The 22012-nt window shown below is 44.1% G+C and overlaps 1 protein-coding gene across 4 annotated transcripts in view; it reads left to right on the top strand.

Annotated features, from left to right (window-relative positions):
* Positions 1-22012, top strand: part of Lifr (LIF receptor subunit alpha) — a 70854-nt gene that overhangs the window by 41054 nt on the left and 7788 nt on the right. For 3 of the 4 annotated variants that reach the window (XM_052160140.1, XM_052160138.1, XM_052160139.1), the window contains 11 exons: positions 1703-1832; positions 2277-2446; positions 6203-6348; positions 8148-8310; positions 8605-8675; positions 9499-9712; positions 12526-12705; positions 15596-15697; positions 16245-16412; positions 19384-19545; positions 20586-20679. In XM_052160140.1, coding sequence (XP_052016100.1) covers positions 1703-1832; positions 2277-2446; positions 6203-6348; positions 8148-8310; positions 8605-8675; positions 9499-9712; positions 12526-12705; positions 15596-15697; positions 16245-16412; positions 19384-19545; positions 20586-20679 — 1600 coding nt within the window. Of the gene's footprint in view, positions 1-1702; positions 1833-2276; positions 2447-6202; positions 6349-8147; positions 8311-8604; positions 8676-9498; positions 9713-12525; positions 12706-15595; positions 15698-16244; positions 16413-19383; positions 19546-20585; positions 20680-22012 lie in introns of those variants that run through there. The other variant, XM_052160141.1, reaches the window with a different exon arrangement.

Raw genomic sequence — 22012 nt, 5'->3', positions numbered from 1 at the left:
GTTGGCCTGGAATTCCTAGGTAGTCCAGGCTGGCCTCCACCTCACAGAAATCAGTCTTCCTCGGCCAGACGGTAGGATTAAAGGAATGTGTCACCATGGCACTACTTAACAGCTGTTTTAAAATTACATCTTACGTTCACTGGTGTATTAAAAACATGGTCTGAATCAAGATTTACCCAATTTGAATTGAATTCTTCTCTAAGTTTATTTCTTTGAAAAGGGGATCAGTATATTTCAAACACTGTCCTCTCATTTTTCTCTCTTGGCACACTCCTGTTTCTTTTCAATTCACTCTTATTATTTGGACTTTAAATAGATTACTTTAATGTGTATATTCTTTTTCTTAAAAAATTTATTTTATGTATATGAGTACACTGTAGCTGACTTCAGACACACCAGAAGAAGGCATCAGATCTCATTATAGATAGATGGTCATGAACTACCATGTGGTTGCTGGCAATTGAACTCAGGACCTCCAGAAGAGCAGTCAGCGCTCTTAACCACTGAGCCATCTCTCCAGCCCTAAAGTGTATATTCTGTACCCTAAATTAATCATCACTGTAAATGTATTCTAATTTTCAGCATGTTATAAGAGTGGTAGATAACCACTCTTATCTTTGCCTTAGGTTTTAAAATAACTTTCAAAATGAGGGTATCAATATCTAATTAATTGTCCGATTGTAAAACTGCCACCGATAACATTCGCTCATCATCCTCGGTACCAGCTAGAACGCCATTAGAGGAACCTAGAAATCTCAGCAATTAAGGACACTTGTCGCATCGTCCCACGACTTAGTGTGATCCTTGGAACTCACACAAAGACAGAAGGAGAGAGGCAGCAGGAGAGAGAGCCCCACTTAATTGTCCTCTGTGTCCTCCACAGTGCTCTGTGGCACACGTGCCCCACATGCCGTGCGCACATCCAATATTAATAAATAACAAAATGTAAAGCTAAGGAAATTGTTATTGGGCACTCTTAGGAGAGGATAGAAAAATTTGTGTTTTGGTCAATATTGAGGTACTATTTGAAAAATTCAGTTCCTTCAAAAAATATCTTTGAATATTTTAACAGGAAGATAAATTGTTTTTAACTTTTATAGAAGAGGAAAAATACTTGCATAAATATCACTTCAGGATAGATCAGCATCTGTCTGTGTTTGGTTGTGCATGATTATAGAGACCATGTTGGATAACCAAAGGCAAGACTGTAATGGTTTTAGGTACCATTTTAAAGTCTTTACTCCTTCCTCCCCAGAATTGACCTTTTCCTTTTTTTCTCTGCCCAAAAGTGAAGCAGGAGCGAATGGTTCCTGTGAGTGGCTTTTAGCATCCTGATACTTCTTTCTCAGCCACAGGATGTAAATAGATGGGACACGGTAGCAGTTTCAAACTCTGGATTCTGAGGGCTTAACTTGGAAGACTTTGAAGTCAAGTTTAAGGAAAAAGCAATTTAGTTCATTTCTCCAATGCACAGGAGCTGAGATGAGAGTTACTCCCCAGAGACCCTTAATACACTGTTCTGAATGCAATACAAACTGTGGCAACACATCTTGCAGAAGCAGCAATGATTTCTGCCCTATCCAAAAAGGAAATGTGTAAACAGCAAATTTTTTTTAAGGGTGTTATACAAAATCTCACTTAACGTAACCATAAAATTGGAGGAAGACATTTGTAACCCCTTTGTCTTTCTTCTTCCTATTAGATCCACCAGATGTTCCTCAGAAACTGAGCTGTGAGACACACGACTTAAAAGAGATTATATGTAGTTGGAATCCAGGAAGGATAACAGGACTGGTGGGCCCACGAAACACAGAATACACCTTATTGGAAAGGTAATGCTAACCAGGGAAGAGGGCTAGAGGCAAAAACTTTGGAAGGACCTGTTGAGTGACACAGGAGTGTCCTGGCACATTGCCACCATGCAGGTGACCATGCTGCATTGGTACCATATGTACAGCGACACAGGGGAGTGTTCTGGCACGTTGCTGTATCAGTACCGTATATACTGTAATAGCTGCAGTTGACCTACATGCAACTGCACTTCTGAGCCTCCTCTCCCAGATGCCGAAAAGGAAGAACTCCAGATAGCCTGTCCAGGCAGTGGTTTGGGCTTGGCTGTTTTCTATATCACACACATTTTTTATGTTTCTATGTTCAGTCTCTAATGAAAAACAGACTTTTTATAAAGATTAGTGGAAATCTGCTCATGTTTATTTTTCCCCCACAATATTTACATCTTATTATATCTTGAAATTCTCTTTCCTTTTAACTGACAGCATTTCAGGAAAATCGGCAGTATTTTTCAGGTTTGAAGAACTTGCAAATGAAACCTATTGGTTAAGCTTGCAAATGCTTCCTGACCAAGAAATTCATAACTTCACCCTGACTGGCCGCAATCCACTGGGGCAAGCAGAATCAGCAATTGTCATCAACGTAACTGAAAGAGGTAAGCCACTGTTACCAGTCAGGGCCTATAAATAACCACAGTATAAACAACACATGCCGTACCGCCGTACTCCAGAAAAGTCACTGTACGGACTAGCGCTTACTGTTTATTTTCTTTGGAGGTTATTTTTTCAATTTTTATAATTAATTATAAATTATATTTATTTATAATTTTTATTTTAAAGAATTAAAGTAAATAATTTTTTTCTTTTTTTTTTATTCAATATAATTTATTTACATTTCAAATGATTTCCCCTTTTCTAGCCCCCCCATTCCCCGAAAGTCCCTTAAGTCCCCTTCTCTTTCCCTGTCCTCCCACCCACCCCTTCCCACTTCCCTGTTCTGGTTTTGCCGAATACTGTTTCACTGAGTCTCTCCAGAACCAGGGGCCAGTCCTCCTTTCTCCTTGCACCTCATTTGATGTGTGGATTATGTTTTGGGTATTCCAGTTTTCTAGGTTAATAATCACTTATTAGTGAGTGCATACCATGATTCACCTTTTGAGTCTGGGTTACCTCACTTAGTATGATGTTCTCTAGCTCCATCCATTTGCCTAAGAATTTCATGAATTCATTGTTTCTAATGGCTGAATAGTACTCCATTGTGTAGATATACCACATTTTTTGTATCCACTCTTCTGTTGAGGGATACCTGGGTTCTTTCCAGCATCTGGCAATTATAAATAGGGCTGCTATGAACATAGTAGAGCATGTATCCTTATTACATGGTGGGGAATCCTCTGGGTATATGCCCAGGAGTGGTATAGCAGGATCTTCTGGAAGTGAGGGGCCCAGTTTTCGGAGGAACCGCCAGACTGATTTCCAGAGTGGTTGTACCAATTTGCAGCCCCACCAGCAGTGGAGGAGTGTTCCTCTTTCTCCACACCCTCTCCAACACCTGCTGTCTCCTGAATTTTTAATCTTAGCCATTCTGACTGGTGTAAGATGAAATCTCAGGGTTGTTTTGATTTGCATTTCCCTAATGACTAATGAAGTTGAGCATTTTTTAAGATGCTTCTTCGCCATCCGAAGTTCTTCAGGTGTGAATTCTTTGTTTAACTCTGTACCCCATTTTTTAATAGGGTTGTTCGGTTTTCTGGAGTCTAACTTCTTGAGTTCTTTATATATATATTGGATATTAGCCCTCTATCTGATGTAGGATTGGTGAAGATCTTTTCCCAATTTGTTGGTTGCCGATTTGTCCTCTTGATGGTGTCCTTTGCTGTACAGAAACTTTGTAATTTTATGAGGTCCCATTTGTCAATTCTTGCTCTTAGAGCATACGCTATTGGTGTTCTGTTCAGAAACTTTCTCCCTGTACCGATGTCCTCAAGGGTCTTCCCCAGTTTCTTTTCTATTAGCTTCAGAGTGTCTGGCTTTATGTGGAGGTCCTTGATCCATTTGGATTTGAGCTTAGTACAAGGAGACAAGGATGGATCAATTCGCATTCTTCTGCATGCTGACCTCCAGTTGAACCAGCACCATTTGTTGAAAAGGCTTATCTTTTTTCCATTGGATGTTTTCAGCCTCTTTGTCGAGGATCAAGTGGCCATAAGTGTGTGGGTTCATTTCTGGATCTTCAATCCTGTTCCATTGATCCTCCTGCCTGTCACTGTACCAATACCATGCAGTTTTTAACACTATTGCTCTGTAGTATTGCTTGAGGTCAGGGATACTGATTCCCCCAGATTTTCGTTTGTTGCTGAGAATAGTTTTAGCTATCCTGGGTTTTTTGTTGGTCCAGATGAATTTGATAATTGCTCTTTCTAACTCTGTGAAGAATTGAGTTGGGATTTTGATGGGTATTGCATTGAATTTGTATATTGCTTTTGGCAAAATGGCCATTTTAACTATATTGATTCTACCGATCCATGAGCATGGGAGGTTTTCCCATTTTTTGAGGTCTTCTTCCATTTCCTTCTTCAGAGTCTTGAAGTTCTTGTCATACAGATCTTTCACATGTTTGGTAAGAGTCACCCCAAGATACTTTATATTGTTTGTGGCTATTGTGAAGGGGGTCATTTCAAAAAAATAAAATAAAATAAAATCAACACAAGCAAATCAGTGGCCTTCCTATATTTAAAGTAAATAATTTTAAATCTGACCTTTTTTTTGAGTTGAGATAAAAATTTGACTCATTTAGATAAAAACTATATATGGCTTTGTCAACTCATTCTTGATTTCTGAACAATTTTTTTTTTTTGCCCAGTTCTTGAAAACATTTATTTTAAAATACTTTTTTGACTCAGAAGCCGCTGCAAAAATAATGAGTTACAAGTCCGTGAATCCGTCTGTCTTTCCTCAGCGATGACACCAAAACCAGCGCAGTGACCCTGGTGCATATTGTTCAGCAGGCTAGTGATCTAGAGAGATCGCCTGCTCCGTGTCACAAGTATTCACTGGAATGTGTGTTTAAACACGCAGAAGGGGCAACGTGGGGAGATTACTTCATGCTATGGGAGGGGTATATATCTTAGCTGTGATGGCAGTCACCTGAACCTTTACACAGATGAATCCTGTCACTGTCGCTGTCTGTCAGATTGCACCAGCTGTCTGTCCTTCACCCCCATTTTGTCATTTGGAGTATATTATAAGTCAAACCACACAGTGTAACCACTCAAGGCTAGGATTTGTTAGGATAATGTCCTTGAGGAACATCTAAATTGTATGCTATTAATTTGTTTGTTTCTTTGTATGACGGTGAGCTCTGAATTTTTTTTCCAATATTCAACACAGCTCAGAATAGAAATAAGATACATGTAGTCTTTTTGTGGTTGTTCCTTCATCAGCCCAACGTACTAATTCCATGCTAGGCTCTGCCACCTCCTGAGACCTCACAGAGACTCGTGGAAGACATGGGTACAAGCAAGGGTGTTGTCAACAATCTGATGACTCTTTCATCACTTTATAAAAAGAATTTTTATCTTATGTTATTTCTGTGGGTATGTATATGCTAAGTATGCCACATATGTCTGCTAAGTATGCCACATATGTCGGTGCCTGCAGCGGCCAGAAGATGGGGTCAGATCCCCTGTAGCTCGAGTTACAAGTGGCTATGAGTTGGCCCGTGTGGGTGCTGGCAACTGACGTCCGGTTGGCTGAAAGACTATGAAGTGCTCTGAGCCCACTTCTTATCTGTCACTCCGTCCTGCCATCCTCATTTCTGTCTCATCCCAGAGTCAGAGGGGACACTATAGCAGAAGGTTTTGCTTGTGTTTGTCTGGCCTGAGTCTTTCTCTCCTTTCCCATGTCCATGGCTTTTCCTTTGAACCTCAGAGTCCACAGCCATTGTAAGACTCCCCTCCTGAGGTACACTGAATTCTTGTAGCAGTCAGCATCGTTCTCCCTCTCTCTCTCTCTCTCTCTCTCTCATACACACACACACAAACACACAAACACACATACACACACACCTAGTACGTGTGGCTGTCAGTTACTCTGTATCTGTCATTCCCAGTACACACCACAAATCTCTTAAAGATACCTTGATATTATCACCCCTTAGCATCCTCGACACCAGGTAAAGAATCTTGAGCACATTGGTTCTTTAAGGTCACTGGTGTGATGTCAACAGTAACAAATCGGTCCATGGGTTCCGCCCAGACTATATTGGCTTTTGTCATTAGTAGTCCCTCCTTGCTCCTCTCCCCTCCACCCCACCGTATACACATATACTTTGCTTCTAGTTTATCTTACCAGGAGAGACCTTTCCCCCCTTAAACGTTCAAGGGCATTAATGTTTGTAATTCTGTTTACAGTTGCTCCTCATGTTCCTATTTCTCTGAAAGTGAAGGACATCAATTCAGCAGTTGTTACACTTTCTTGGTATTTACCAGGAAACTTCACAAAGATTAATCTTTTATGTCAGATTGAAATTTGTAAAGCTAATGCCAAGAAAGAAGTGGTAAGTAACATTCTCCCATAGCTTTCTTTTTGGTTATTCTGAATAATAGACCCAGTTTCAAAATTAATTAAGCGTGTGTGTGTGTGTGTGTGTGTGTATGTGTGTGTGTGTTTATGTGTGTGTTTATGCCTATATACATATATATGTATATACATATAAACTCTCCAAACATTTATTACAGAGATTCACCAAGCCAAGAAAAACCTTACAGTCCAAAGAAATGGCAGCATTTTAATTTACGCTTGAGTGTGTGTTACTGGACAGTTCACCTGGATAAGTTCAAATTACTGGACAGTTCAAAAGGATAAGTTCACCTTTTGCTGTTCAGGGTGTTCTCAGGCTTAGTGTGTAATACCTGAGTGGACGTAGTACTCCTTCAGTTTATGAATGAAAAAGTATCTCTTTCCGTAGCCTTTGACTAACTGCCCCAGGAGAGTAGAAGGGAATTTTAAATTATTAAGTGCATCTGTAGAAGCAAGTTGAAATTGGTAATTATAGGTCCAAACTGGACTTTTTAAATACATTTTAAATAATTAGATTGACTTATACTGTACCCTTCTGTAATTCCTGTAACCCTGAAGTCAGTGGCACTGTAGTCGAACGTTAATTTGGAAACTCACTGGTTTCCGTAAAAGCATTCAGCAGTGTACAGTTTGACCTGCAAAGCTACTTTGTAACCAGCAGTAAAGCTCTCAGAGCCTCAGAGACTCTGCTGGCCCAGTCATCCTCAGATTTGTGTAAAACTGCTTCGTTTTAACTTTATATTAATTGATTTTTTTTTGTCTATTTACTTCATGTTCAGTACATGCTAGAGGCCGTAGGTGACACATGCACGGACCATGCCACTTGCCCCCAGGGTGGTCTCCAGTATCCTTGGAATAACATACTTCAATCATGTCTCTAATTACCAAATTGTGTTAAAGTTTAGTGGCCACTAGCTATTCACTGATTCTGAAAATAATAACATCTGTCTAATTTAACTGACCATAATAATTTAGATCTAATAATTAGATTAGAAATGCATCCCAAAATTTAATTGACTGCTATGCGTTAGATCCCACGAAATCCCTTTTCCTGAAGTCTGGCATTTAGACAAAAGCCAGCATTCTCTCAGGGACTTGAGCTTATACTTGCTCAAAGGAGTCCTTCTCCAATCTCTGGTAACAAAGGACACAGGGCTAGGTCCATTAACCCGTGCTTGTGGTGCCTATTAGCACATCAAGGTTTATGCTGGCCTCTAGGTTCCCATAGACATTACTCCAAGTACTTGTTATAGTCTTCCTGGCAGAAGACTCCACCCTCTACTCAAAATCTCTCCACCCCACCCCACCCCCAGCTTCCCTTCCCTGCCCCCAGCTTCTCTGATTCCTGTGTAACTCATCCATTTTGCTACCGGCTTTTGCTCTCTTTGCCACGCCCCAATCTCTTCCTCTCCCGCTCCACCCACATCCCCTCAATGACCTGGTCTATTCTGCTGGCCATGTTTAGTCCGGACTTCTTCAGATGCCTCTAGCTATTCTCTCCCTCATGTCTACAATAAAAAAAACCTTCTTAATCATACCTAAGAGAGGTCTTGTACTCAATTTCCTTCACTATGGAGTAGAATTCTCTTAAAGTAGTATTTCATCAAGAATTAAACACTGTGAACTCTGCAGCTGTAATCGCAAGCTAGCATGACATCCAGTTGATTTTTGTTACAAGCGTAGAATGGTTTTAGACCCCTAAGCTATAACGTGTATGGGCATATTACATATTACATACACACAAGTACCCATGTATTCTTACTTGTTTTCAAATAGCGAAATGCCACAATAACAGGAGCGGAGGACTCAACTTACCATGTTGCTGTGGACAAATTAAACCCATATACTATATATAGTTTCCGGGTTCGGTGTTCTTCCGAGACTTTCTGGAAGTGGAGCAGGTGGAGTAATGAAAAGCGACATTTAACGACAGAAGCCAGTGAGTGAAGTGCAGCTGTGGCTGATTAGTAGCTGGGCGGTGGGAGGGATGACAGGGAGGGACAGTCGCAGGGCCTTGAGGGTCACCTTACCCCGTGTTCTGGGTCCTGTGCTCCGTACACACTGGCTGAGAGCATCTCTCTGTTGATAAACTTTCTAAACACAAGCCACATTTTATGGGGAATTCCAGATACCCCCGGGGAAAACTTTGAAGCACCTCTGGTTTAGTCACCGATACTGTCCCTGTCCTCGCAGTTTGCATCTTCAAAGTCTGACTTAGGAATCTCTTTCCCAGCTCCTTCAAAGGGACCAGATACTTGGAGAGAGTGGAGTTCTGATGGGAAAAACCTGATCATCTACTGGAAGGTAAATATCTATTGTTTCCTTGGATGCGTCAAGATTTTAATTTGCTCAAGTGTTTAATGTACGCTAACTTGGATTTTGTGAATATTTCAAACTTTACTTGCTTATGTAATATTCAGCAGTACTGATGAGTGATAAAAGAAATACAGCACCACAGAAGTGTGGACAAGGAGCCAGGGCTTCTTGATCTGGCTAAGTTTGCCATCTCCCAGCCTCACGTTTCTTCTCATCACTCCTGATTTCCCCAGGGACTGAGGGAGGGTCTGGCCTCGGTTTTAAACACTTTACTCTGATCTCATAAGTGCATTCATATAGAGTTCAGAGGAAATCTTATGGGAATTGGGTCTTCTACCTTGTGAGGCCTAGGGATTGAACTTAGATCTTCAGGCTTGGCAGCAAGCACCCTTACCTACTGAGCCATCTTGTCAGCCCTTTGTTGAATATCTGTGTATTTCCTAGTGTTTCTGTAGTGGTCACGTGGTAAGTAGGAGAGAAGAATACATATGCAAGACCCCAATGCCACCCTCCTTCCCTTCCATAGACTACTCCCCAGGCTACATGTCTTACATTTTTGCTTCTGGAACTATAAAAATAAACATTGTTCTATCTTACTTAATGTTTACAGTTTTGTGTACTTTTAATGCTCAACCACAAGAGTAGTTCTTTTGCACTGTTTTATTTCTTTTTTTGTTTAACCTTGTCTTGGGATTTTTCACACTACCGATAGCTTCATATGCTGCTGTCACCATTTATCGTGAGTTTAATCCCGGGCCTCAGGACTTTTCTCAAGTTTTAGTGACAGAATTTGCTTCTCTGTTTTTCATAGCCTTTACCCATTAATGAAGCTAATGGAAAAATACTTGCCTACAATATATCATGTTCGTCAAATGAGGAGACACAGTCCCTTTCTGAGATCCTTGACCCTCAACACAGAGCAGAGATACAGCTTAATAAAAATGACTACATCATCAGTGTGGTGGCAAGGAATTCTGCTGGTTCGTCACCGCCTTCAAAAATAGCTACTATGGAAATCCCAAATGGTGAGTGCCTGAGAGAACTTCCAGGAGCAAGAAATTGGAAACCCTGAGGCAGCAGCTTTCCTGATGGGAGGAGTGTCCTGCCCCTCCCATGCTATTTGCATATTATGGATTATATTTGCATAAATACTGTCCTGCCTCAGGACTGACTTGAAGCCTACAGTGTGGTAGGTAATAATTACTGTATCTAATTTGTCATAAACTATTAAAAGTTCAGGGTGTGGACAGTACTGGTAGGAAGAAATACTTAAATGTTTGGTCAAAGACTATTTAAAGGTTTCTTTTTAAACCAGAGTAAGACTTCTGGTTGTCAGTCTTGGTCTTGTTCTGCAGCCTCTGGGGTAGGGAAAGAAGACACTTGTTTTTTTGTTTTGTTTTGTTTTGTTTTTCTGAGACAGAGTTTCTCTGTGTAGCCCTGGCTGTCCTGGAACTCACTCTGTAGACCAGGCTGGCCTCGAACTCAGAAAACCACCGCCCGGCAGAAGACACTTGTTTTAATTGATAGCTTTGTGGTGAATTGATACTCCCCCACCCCACCCAGTGTGTGTGTGTGTGTGTGTGTGTGTGTGTGTTGTTTTCTATTTTGGAGTTTTGTTTTTGTTTTATAGGTCTATATAGTCCAAGTTGGCCTGGAACTTGCCATGTAGCTAAGGATGACCTTGGACTCCTGATTTTCCAGCCTCCAAACCCAGCATAGAAATTCTTCAATAATAATAATAGTATTAATAATAATAATAATAGTAATCCTTTCTAAAAGCTAAATTAGATTTTTAATAAGGGTTATGAAAAACAAAAATCCTCATGATGTGATTTTAAAATTTCTGTGTTTTCCCCTAAACTGTGCAGATTGTCGGCTGATGATGTTTATCATGTTTCTTCTTGGCTTTTACATGGACTTTATTAGTCTATATTTATTGCACAGACTAGTGCATTTGAACTGGATATTTATACACAGACATATATAACACACTTGGTCATCTTTATCCTCAGATGACCTTCCTTTATCCCCACCCCCACCCGCTTAGCCCTTCCTCTTCCCTCAGAGCTGGATGGAATGCTGAGTCACACTTTTGAGTCAGGACTTTTAAGTGGCCATTTCCCTCTCCTCTTCCAGTTGCTTCCTCAGTATGGAAAGAACTTTTTACTAAGTGCACTTTCACAGAAAGGAAAAGTCTTGCTAGGTCTCCTGAGTGTCCCTTAGTGCTTGGTTGAGGTGGTTTCTTATTACTTGGTCCTGACCTGGTTTGTCAGTCCTAGGCGGTGACCACAGAGAATTATGAGGCAGGAATGTAGCAAGGGTGTTTCAAAGACTGGACACGCCTATTGCCTCGGCAATAGACTGTGTGGTGGTGCAGGGAAGCGGGGGTCAGAGCAGGGCCCCTGTCTAAAGGCCCTCATTTGTACCCAGTGCTTTTGCAGACTGCAGCTGGTTTGTCTTCTTCTTAGCTGGAGCATGGGGACGCTACCTGCTCTGAGGGGAAGGAGATTCACAGCTGGAACTGTGGTTTCAGTCTACAGTTACACCAGGCCACAGCCTCACTCCCAGAGTCAGAGGCTACACAGCTTCAGCTCAAGTTTAGATTGTGGCTTTGTAATCACGTTGAGCCAAAAGAGTCCAGCAAGTGCTCCCGTAGTGTTCAGGAGTAGCTGCAGTATGGACACACATTTATTTGGAAATCTTTCCTATATATGGTTGTTTTCTTTTAAACCAAGCCCTTAAGTATAGATTAATTGAAGAGGCCATTCTCCTCTCCTGTCTCTTTCTTCACCATGCTGGGCCGCCCTCCACTCTGGTCCCCCAGACCTCACCTCCATCCTCTTCTATCCCTTAGGCCCAGCTCCAGCAGAACAGACAAGTAAACCTCCCATGGCCAAGCAGTGCCTGTTCTCACTCCCCAGGGTGTGCACACCACCCCAACCCCCAACCCCAGGATCTCACGGCCTCTGCCCACACTGCCCACCCCCACCTCGTGGCTTTGCCCCCCAGCCCTTCTGCGTTCTCTGCATTGCTCCCAGCGAATCCCCTCAGCCAGCGTTTGGGCCCGGGATGCAGGAGTCCTGGGAAGCAGATGCTCAGCTCCTCCGGTTTTGGATGCTCCATCTGCATGGGCCGTGCCCCTCCCTTCCCCATGAGCTCTGCTCACCTTGGATGGGGAGAGCACGCATTCCTTGTCCCCTGGTCCTTCCCAGACTCCTGCCTTCTCCTCTGTACATGGAGAGGAGAACACTCTAAGGTTCTCACCCCAGAGCCAGTCTAGACCCTACTGTGTGTCTACCGAGTCTAGTCTACCAGTGTAGACCCTACTATGTGTCTACCGAGTCTACCAGTCTAGACCCTACTGTGTGTCTACCGAGTCTACCAGTCTAGACCCTACTGTGTGTCTACCGAGTCTAGTCTACCAGTCTAGACTCTACTATGTGTCTACCGAGTCTACCAGTCCCTACTGTGTGTCTACCGAGTCTACCAGTCTAGACCCTACTGTGTGTCTACCGAGTCTACCAGTCTAGACCCTACTGTGTGTCTACCGAGTCTACCAGTCTAGACTTTACTTTGTGTCTACCGAGTCTGGAAGTTTCTTTATGTTCTCCTCAGCTTCTGTATGATTTATTTTATGAATACGGGCAAATGCTATAGTTATTCCAATAAGAGAATGGTACTGTATTACTTCTTTGCTATACATTGCTACCTAGTTTAACCACTGTTTTAAAATTTGTATACAGTGAAATAAGTTTTATAATTACTGCCCATTTTCTTGAGGCTTGACTTCTGATCTTGCTTTGACTGCCAATAAAATGTCCTTTTTTTCTTGCTGAAGATGACGTCACAGTAGAGCAAGCAGTTGGGATAGGAAACAGGATCTTCCTCACCTGGCATCACAATCCCAACATGACTTGCGACTACGTAATTAAATGGTGCAACTCGTCTCGGTCCGAGCCCTGCCTCCTGGACTGGATAAAAGTTCCCTCGAACAGCACTGAGACTGTCATAGAATCTGGTAAGAACCCATGGCTCTCTGAGGCCTTCAAGCGGGCTTTTAAAAAGCCACACAGATGTGACTACACACCGTGGCAGGTGTGACCTGCTTTAATTTAATTTGATATAACTGTGACATGTATGTGGAAGAGACTGACCCTTGGAACTGGGCATTCCTCGTCCAGAAATCCACTCTGAGAAGTTTATCAGAGAGAACAGCATAGATTTGTATCTGAGTAATTGTGAGTGCTGTTGTTCTTTGAGGTAGGACCTCAAACTCAGAGATCTGGCTAGTGCTTCTGCGGAAATGAAAGGTGTGCTTCCTCACACTCAGCTCTGATAGCTTTGTTTTGTACTCTGAAAATTGATAAATAGCCAACAAGGGAATGTGTAAGTGGTGGTGTATTGATAAAATAGATTTCAATAGGAATAAAAGTTATGTCAAAGATGAAACAGTTCGGGCACACACTTCTGAACAATGAAGACAGTGTAGCTAGTGCCTCTCTACGTTAGTTTGTCCAGGACTTGGGTCCTTGAGGCCTTGAAGCCACCATCAATACTTCCCTAATATGAGGACATGAGGTAACTCGGTGGAAATGGGCGTGGGGTGGCTTCAGCTTTGTGATCGAGTGCATGTCTGCCCGTGAACCTGTGAGCCTTGTCAAATGAGCCAGCACTGATAGGTTTAGCCTGAGAAGCAGGGTGCCCAGTGAGGCCTGGATCCTTCAGACCAACCCTGCTTCTCCTTTGGAAGTGGTGGCTTCCCTCCCTGCAGGTCTGCCATGCCTTCTGCTGAGCCAGTGTGAGCCTATACCTTTGGGGTTTTTCCTGAACCAGTAGAGGGCCTGTGGGTCACGATACTTCTAGAGCTGCTGCTGGTTCTTCCTTCTGTGTCGCTGGAGGGCAAAGCTTCCTCAGCTCCTTCTCTCCCTAAGACGGGTTCTGCTCTTTGCCTGTTTCCACTGTTAAAGGGTGAAGGATTGCACCCGGTGATTAACGATGGATGAGTTCAGCTGTCTTTCGCCTCTGCTGGAGCACGTCTACAGTTGACTAAAGCGCTGGTGGCCCTCTCAGTCTCCCCCTTTCTCCTCTGACCACCTCCATCCTTCTCTTCCCTACCCTGGCCCTCGAGTCCTCTCCTGTGGGACCGACTTGGCTGAGCCTGAACCTGTGGTCCCTCCTTTCCCTCCTGGGCTTGCAGAACAAGTGGGGTGCCCTTGGACAGGGCGATGTAGGCCGTGTTTCTGGGAGAACAAGTTGTGGCTGAGATCCCTCAGGATGGGGAGAGGCTGCTGTAATAGCTGCCTCGTGCATGGGCAGGCTCTCTGTCAGGAGCTGAGAGAAACAAAGGCACAGAGGACCTGGGAAAATGCTCTGGGTCACAGAGTTAGGAGGCTCAAGAACTACTCCAGGCCTCGGAAGGCTGGAGATCCTGGTGTCGCCTGCTGAGCCGCCATGCTGAACGCTTCCCTTGTTCCCCTCTTTATGCAGTCTTCCTCTCCTTCAGTCCTCCGCTCTCTTTGAGCATCTCTGCATCACCGCCAGGCCCTTTTAAGTCACATGCTCAGTTCAGTATTGATAACATGGAATTTTAACATAAAATGAGGTATGGGTTCACATGCAATATAAAACCATAACCTCAAGTATATCTTCCCCACCCCCACCCCCCAGGGAAGAAAGGCACAAAATTGAATGCACTTGGCTGAGTTGGACTTGCCATCAGTATTTACTTAGTATTATACTGGAAGCACTTAGCAAGCACTTCAGGAAAAACAGTGCAGGGAGAAAAGATAGCTAGAGACAAAAGGTCAGGTTTCCTTTATAGGTCATGTGACTTTTGAGGCAGACCATCTCCCTTTGGCCTCTGGGATTCAGGAGTTCTTTGGGCATGTGGCTTAAAGAAGCACTGAGTTAGCCACACTGGGATGTGTTCCACCCAGAAACAGATACCTCCTGCACTGTTAGCACCTTATGAAGACCTTGTCCTCCTCCAAGAAGAGCCTCTTCCTGCTTTCCACAGTCCTCTTCAAAGAGCTCTTTTGAGGGGCTTTTTCTGACCTCAGAATTGATTAGTATTTTGCTTTAGATCACATGCTTACTACATGAGAAGCGTGGTCGCTCTTGCCCCTCCCATGTCCTGCCCGCGCTTGGCCAGCTCTCCGTGTTGAGAAGGGCGTGGTGCCTTTCTGTGTTTCTCATGTTCTGTCTTACATATTTAAGGAGACATTAAAAGGTGCCTCACCAGTTGAAGTAAGAGAAACAACTAGAAGTGGGAGGTGGAGGCAGGGGCACACCAGGAAGTGGGGCGGCAAAGGGCCAGAGTGTAAGGCCAGCCACCAGAAGACGCCTTGATGAAGCTCACCACTTTGCATGCTAACCTAAAAAAAAAGATTTAACAGAACTTGAGATGCAGCTCGTGGGTCCCTCCCTCAGTGAAATTTGCAAAGGGAAACAAAGGGAAGGCCTGGTTTCTTTGTCCCTGGAGCTTTGAGCTGAGCGGAGTTTCTAGTGCTGAGACTAGGGGGACACATCATTTCTGTCCAAAGACGATGGCACACCAGAGAGGGAAAACATTTGTTAGCACACTGTGACCTTGCTACTGCACCCTCAGCTGACTGGATGGTGGAGCCCGGGAGGCGGGACTGAGGTGTCAGCCTCAGCCACCTTTGTCTCTTCTAAAGAAGACATCATCCTGCTATCTTTTCATGATTATAGATACGGAGTTGTTCATGGTTTGCTCAATACTCTTAAATGTTTACTGATTTTGAAAAATAAAACTCAGTATATTTTTATAATAAATCTGTAATCAGCTTTGGAAGTTTTAGCTTGTTATAAATTTTATGCTTCTAAGATAAATGTTCTTGCTTACCCACAAAGACTTATGAAAATTCACTGATGTGTTTATCCTGCAGATCAATTTCAGCCAGGAGTAAGATACAACTTCTACCTCTATGGGTGCACTAACCAGGGATACCAACTGTTACGTTCTATAATTGGATATATAGAAGAATTGGGTAAGTCAAGTGGGTGAGTTCTTTTAAAGTCTGGTTAACATGAGAACTTTGTAAATAGGCAAATAGCAAGAGTCACTCTCTAAAACATACCAAATTAAGTTGTTTCAGTCAAGAAGATAAAATAATTCCTATCACAAATTTATCAAAATTGTTAGTCACTTCATCTCCCTGCTAGTTGATTTCAGTCTTGACACTGAGAAAGTTATATCATGGCTGACATACTTGAGTTCTGTTTATAGAAGCTTAAAGCCTTGGAAATGTATCCAAGACTAACAGCAAAGAGGGGAGAGTATTCCTGAAGTCTGTTTGAGCGGTCACTTAAAATATGCGGCACAGGTTATCCCCTGGGTGTCTGTTTTGTGTAAAGGCTGCGAGTCCTCCCTGAGCTCCGCCTGGTTATTAGCGGAGAAGTGATGTTTAGTCATCAGAGCGGTTCATGCTTGAGTGAAGAGTGCAGCCTCATTCCAAGGTTAGGTGTTTCTGAAGCCACAAGTCTCACGAGCCGTTATACCCCCTGCCTTCAACCATCGACTGCTTGTTTTGACAGCTCCAGTAGTTGCACCAAATTTTACCGTGGAAGATACGTCTGCAGACTCGATATTAGTAAAATGGGATGATATCCCCGTGGAAGAGCTCCGAGGCTTCTTAAGAGGGTATTTATTTTACTTTCAGAAAGGAGAGAGAGATACGCCTAAGACAAGGATCTTGGAGCCAAGTGAGTAGATGACCGCTTGGGTTCTAGTGCTGTATAAAGGAAAAGAGACTTCCACTGGCCACGCAAGAAAGAAGGGGCCGCTGCTAAACACCGTTTCCAAAACTATCTCAAAACAAAGACAATAAATAGAATGTAAATTCTTTAAAAACTCAAAATTGCCTATTTAGAATCCTTTCTTTATAAGCCCGACAGAACGGTGGCCACTTCTTACTTACATGAGCTACACCATAGGATATTATTCATTTTTTATTGTGATTTTATATCTTATAACTAAAGAGGCCAAAAAAAAATGTATTCAGAGTCCCAATTATGACCTGGAATCAAAATGGTGTCAGACTATAGGGTTAATGGGGTCTCGCGTCTGCTCTGCCACAGGACTCGTCCACATGGGAATACAGGATTCAGGAAGTTGACCACACTTACCCCACACTCTCTAGGGCAGGCGTTAGGCTGTGGTGAAACCATGGGACACCGCTAGGGGTGGGGAAGCACAGTTTGAGGTGTGGGACAGCCAGAGCTGGCTCTGTCCCCGAGCCTGCAAGAAGGCGGAGCCATCTGGTTCTCAGGTCTCTGACACCCAGGTGCTGCTGGGAGCTATGGGAAAGCTGGACTTGGCTTGGTGGTGGCCATGGCTGGTAGCGCAGAGAGGGCCTTCTACAGGAGATTGGATGGCAGCTCTATAGACGAAAGCCTTCTCCATGGCTCTCCACAGTGGATCCTGATGTCCATGGTTTTAAGACATTTATTGTCCTGGCAGAAAGTGGATGAGTGAAACCATACCCCACTTCTCAGGGTGTGCCCGAGGTTAAATACCTCTTGCAGGGAGGAGTGTCTGGGAAAGAAAACTTATTAGCTAAGTCTCCAAACCTTTAGGTACCTCATTAAAATGGAGGTCTGTCTAGAGCCTAAGTGACCTGTGGTCACGACCTCTACCTGTGGAGGGGCTTGGGGCATTGCCCTTATGTGACTGATGGCCACAAATCTATGGAGGGCTGCCACCTCATGCCGGGAACAGGCAAAATGCCTACCATCCCTTCAGGGTCACTGGGGTTTCGAGCCTTAGCTCAACCTGGAACAAGGTTACCTTTTCACGGTCCCACAGCAGACTTCCCTTTCAACAGAGAACTAACAGAAAGCCCAGAAATGTCTTGAAAAATGCTGTCTTCCTCCGTGTAAAGTTCTGCACCCTGGTACTCTGCAGCTCAGTACCGGAATAGAATGAAGACTTTTCTAGGCACGCAAGGCTGCAAGTGTTTTCTTCCTCTCTCCTGTCTTTTTCTGGAATCCGTTAGAAGAAAGAAGGCCTCACTCTGTGGGAAAGAAGTGAGAGCAGCCAGAAAGAAGCTGGGTCTGGGGGCAGGGCCAGCTGAGAGGGGTGACGTGGGTGGGCGGGGTCTCTAGAGAAGCAGCCCCCACTGGGAAGCAGCAGGAGAGGGTGAGGCTGAGGAGTGGTTGCTTCCATATCTGGAAGGCGTACTGAGCATTCACTGAAGTGTATGGGAAGAACTAAGAAATCACTGTTTAACTATTGTGGATGCCAACAAGCGCTTGCTGACAGGAACCTGACACAGCTGTCTCCTGAGAGGCTCTGCCAGTACCTGACAAATACAGAGGTGGGTGCTCTCAGCCAACCATTGGACTGAGCACAGGGTCCCCAATGGAGGAGCTAGAGAAAGGACCCAGGGAGCTGAAGGAGCTGTCAGCCCCATAGGAGGAACAACAATATGAACCCCCAATGCTCCCAGGGACTAAACCACCAACCAAAGAGCACACATGGAGGGACCCATGGCTCCAGCTGAATATGTAGCAGAGGATGGCCTTGTTGGACATCAAAGGGAGGAGAGGCCCTTGGTCCTGAGAAGGCTCCATGCCCCAGTATAGGGGAATGTCAGGAAAGGGAAGCGGGAGTGGGTATATTGGTGAGCAGGGAGAGAAGGGATGGGTTTTTGAAGGGGAAACTAGGAAACGGGATAACATTTGAAATGTAAATAAAGAAAATATCTAATAAAAAATAATTATAGTGTAAAAAAAAAGAAATCAATGTTTAGAAATTTTAAGAATATTAAGCAAAAGAGGGGCAGACAGCATTTACAATAGGAGAACAAGAATGGAAATACCCCAAGCAGCTTTTTTTTTTCCTTTTTAAACCAGTGACCAATATTTACATGTTTGTAGCAGTGTGAGCCCTGAATCCGCCCACCCAGTATGGCAATGTTTCCATGTGAATAATATGGTGGAGGGAGGGGAGGGGCAGGGATTATCTAAATGAGTTAAATTCTCACCCGTCCTTTTCAAATACAAATAAACCGGGTCTAAAATATTAAGGTTAAGAACTTGGCCACCTAAGCTTGCCAGTTTGAAATCCTGGTAAACTCTTAAAGATTTTGGAGTTGCTGGGGGGGGGGGGGGGACCGGGGGGACAGAAGGGTGTGGCTTTGCTTCTCATCTTGGAGAGACTTTTACGACTGAAACAGTAAAATGCCCATCACCCTTCCCTCTAAAGTGACCCAAAGGTACCCTGTCCTCCTTGAGTCTTGTTTGAGAATTCCCACCACGTGGGTCCTCCCATAAGGACCGAGGTCACATTTACCACTCTATGCCTTTGCCCTGTCTAGCCGCTGCTTCCACGGGGTCTGTTTTGAGTTCCTGTGAGTTTCCTTAGTCACAGGCAGGGAAATGATTTTGATGGAGTGCCTGCTGTAGCCAGGCATTGTTCTAACAAATACACATGAAAATTTTTACAGGAAACCAGGAGCCAAGCCATGCCATCCCCTTGCAGAGTCAGAGAAGCCAGAGTTTAGAGTAGATTAGATGGTTTGACTGTCAGGGAAAGAACTTGAATGTGGCCCCAAATCTTTGGCTGGGCGTGACCAGCAGCAAGATGTTTCCCCTAAGGGTATCTGGTACCCCTAAGAGTACATCGCCGAGTTTAAAATGACCTGAGGATGAGTGAGAATATCCTTTGCTTTAGATCATTCCGACATCAAGCTAAAGAATATCACTGACATATCCCAGAAGACGCTAAGGATTGCTGATCTTCAGGGTAAAACCAGTTACCATCTGGTCCTGCGAGCCTATACCCATGGTGGTCTGGGCCCAGAGAAGAGCATGTTTGTGGTGACCAAGGAAAACTGTAAGTTCAACACTGCCCTAGAAACACCTTTGCCACCGGGGTGATAGTGTCCTTAGCATCTGGGGACTCTGCAGGCCCCTTTGTTCTAAGCTTTGAGCCCACGATTCTCAACCTTCCTAATGCTGCACCCCTTTAATTTAGTTCCTAACGTTGTGGTGACCCCCACCACCACAAAATCATTTTCATTGCTACTTCATAACTAATTTTGCTACTGTTATGAATTGTAACGTTAATATTTTGGGAGACAGAGGTTGGCCAAATGGGTCCCAGGCCACAGGTTGAGAACCACTGTTGTAAGGTTTCACGGATCATTGCTTCTTTAGGCCAGGAAGAGCAGATTGTTAAAGGCTGTGTGAGCACATTTTTGGTTTTGTTGTCAACTATTTCAAGCTCCTGCCCTAGGAGTATGTAAGGAATTAATTAATTTAGGGATGCACCCCAAATCTACAATCCTAAATTCAGTTGGGTTTTTTTCTTAAATGCAGTTTAAATATTGTCCATGATAGGTCTAGGAAATTGCTTAAAGAGACACTCTCTAAACTTCAGAAAGACAGCACACTTGTAAGTCTGAGACGGCAGTAGACAAGGGCAGTGCCTTTGCTGTCCCTTACCATGAGACGTGAGGAGTAGCCTCGGGTGTCCCCTCTACCAGGGTGGAGTCCATGTCCAGGTCTGGAGCACAGGGCTATGAGGCTGTGATGCCTTAAATCAGTGTTCCAACAGGACATGATTTTGCCCCATCGACGACAACTTGGCAATGTCTGCTGATGTTTCTGACTGTTGCAACTGGAGTGCTCCTGGCATCTCATGGTTAGACAGCAGGATGTGGCTAAGCCTCCTAGAGCGCACAGGACAGCCCTTCCCACCCCTCCTCACCCCAGAAACAGCTGGCCTACATGTCACCGGTGGCAGGATTGAGGAAGCGTGCTCTGGTCTCAGCGCCCCTACCCCAGTTAGAGCTTTGTCTCCTCAAATGATAAATGTCTTGTGTACTCGTTACTTCCAGCAGCGGTTTTCAACATTGATAACTTTCTTTTCAGCTGTGGGGTTGATTATTGCCATCCTCATCCCGGTGGCCGTGGCTGTCCTTGTTGGCGTGGTGACAAGCATCCTTTGCTATCGGAAGCGAGAATGGTAATGGCGCCTGTGTGTGTCTTCACCCTGTTTTGTTTTTACATGCCTCGCTGTTATGCATGCTGGACAAACTTTTTCTTTGACTTAGAATGTTGACTTTCCATATCAAGTAAGAATATGGCATGTTCTTGAAAAGTTTTAAGAAAGAACTCAAAGAGTAAAAGTGTTCATTCTCCCTACTGTCTTTACTAATTAAATTTATCACAATGGCATATTTGCTTCAATGATATTTTCACACATAAATTGGCTGAGGCTATCTGCAAGTTTAAATCCAAGTTAATAATCTAAGAGGGTCCTGATGGCCCGTTAGAACTGGTTCTTTGGTTTTTTGGTTCATTTGTTTATCCCTTGTGAATGCCCCTTCCACGAGAAGGGGTTATGGTTGTGGATAAAGCAAGCCTGGTCCGTAAGAGTCTCCCAGCACAGCAAGAGAGAGGGACAGGAAAGTGTGAACATCTGTAATCGTGCTTACAGATGTGGGAGGAACCGGGGGTCAGGGAAAGCAAGGAAGGCCAGGAAGAGGCAAGTGGGGAGGCTGCCCTGTGGAGAGCCCTGAAGGGTAACGGGTTGGGGGTGGAGAACATTCTAGAGAGGGTGGTTTCAGGTAGAGTCTGAAACCGGAGTACTGTGTGATTGGGCAAAGTGAGACAGGTTAGGGTGGAGAGGGAGAGGTGGGAGTGGGGCTAGGGTGGACAGGGGTTCAGAGGAGAGCTGTGGGCTCTGGGGCGACTGCCAGGAGCTGTCCTGGCCAGGACAGGACAAAAGACTGCAGTCATCACAGAAAAGGCTCCACTCTCTTTAAAGTGCCGTAGTTGTGACAGAAGAGAAAGCGTTCTGAACAGACCTGGCTTCTAAGTGAACATGGTGATATCACAAATAGAATAACCTACTTTGGCGACTGATTCCAACTTTAAAACAACTACTTCAGTACAAGGAGGAAAAAATAGTCCTGGAAACTGGAACGTTCAGACTCCTGCTCACAGACACCACCGTCCCTGAGGATCACCAAACAATAGCGTCCTCAGTAGCCGAGTATAAAAATACCTGGTGTTAAGCAATCTTTCCGCTGAGGTTGAGTTTCTATCTAAGGTTGTAGCTTTTTCCCCTTCAACTCAGTTTCCTTGCCACACATGACTGTCAACTCCAATACTTTGTTATTTTTTTTAACCTGGCATGGTGATTTGTGGCTGCAATTCCAGCACTTGGGGAGCTGAGGCAAGGGGAGTGCTATAAGTTTAAGAGCAGACTGGGCTACCCTAGCAAGTCTCTTCCTCCAAAGAAAAAAACGAACTGAAAAAGCACCCACTCACACACATATGTGTACACACACACA

The sequence above is a fragment of the Apodemus sylvaticus genome, chromosome 16, assembly GCF_947179515.1.
Source record: "Apodemus sylvaticus chromosome 16, mApoSyl1.1, whole genome shotgun sequence".
NCBI classification, from domain to species: domain Eukaryota; kingdom Metazoa; phylum Chordata; class Mammalia; order Rodentia; family Muridae; genus Apodemus; species Apodemus sylvaticus.
Note: the sequence above shows the minus strand (reverse complement) of the source record. Positions and strands in the feature narration are given on the sequence as shown.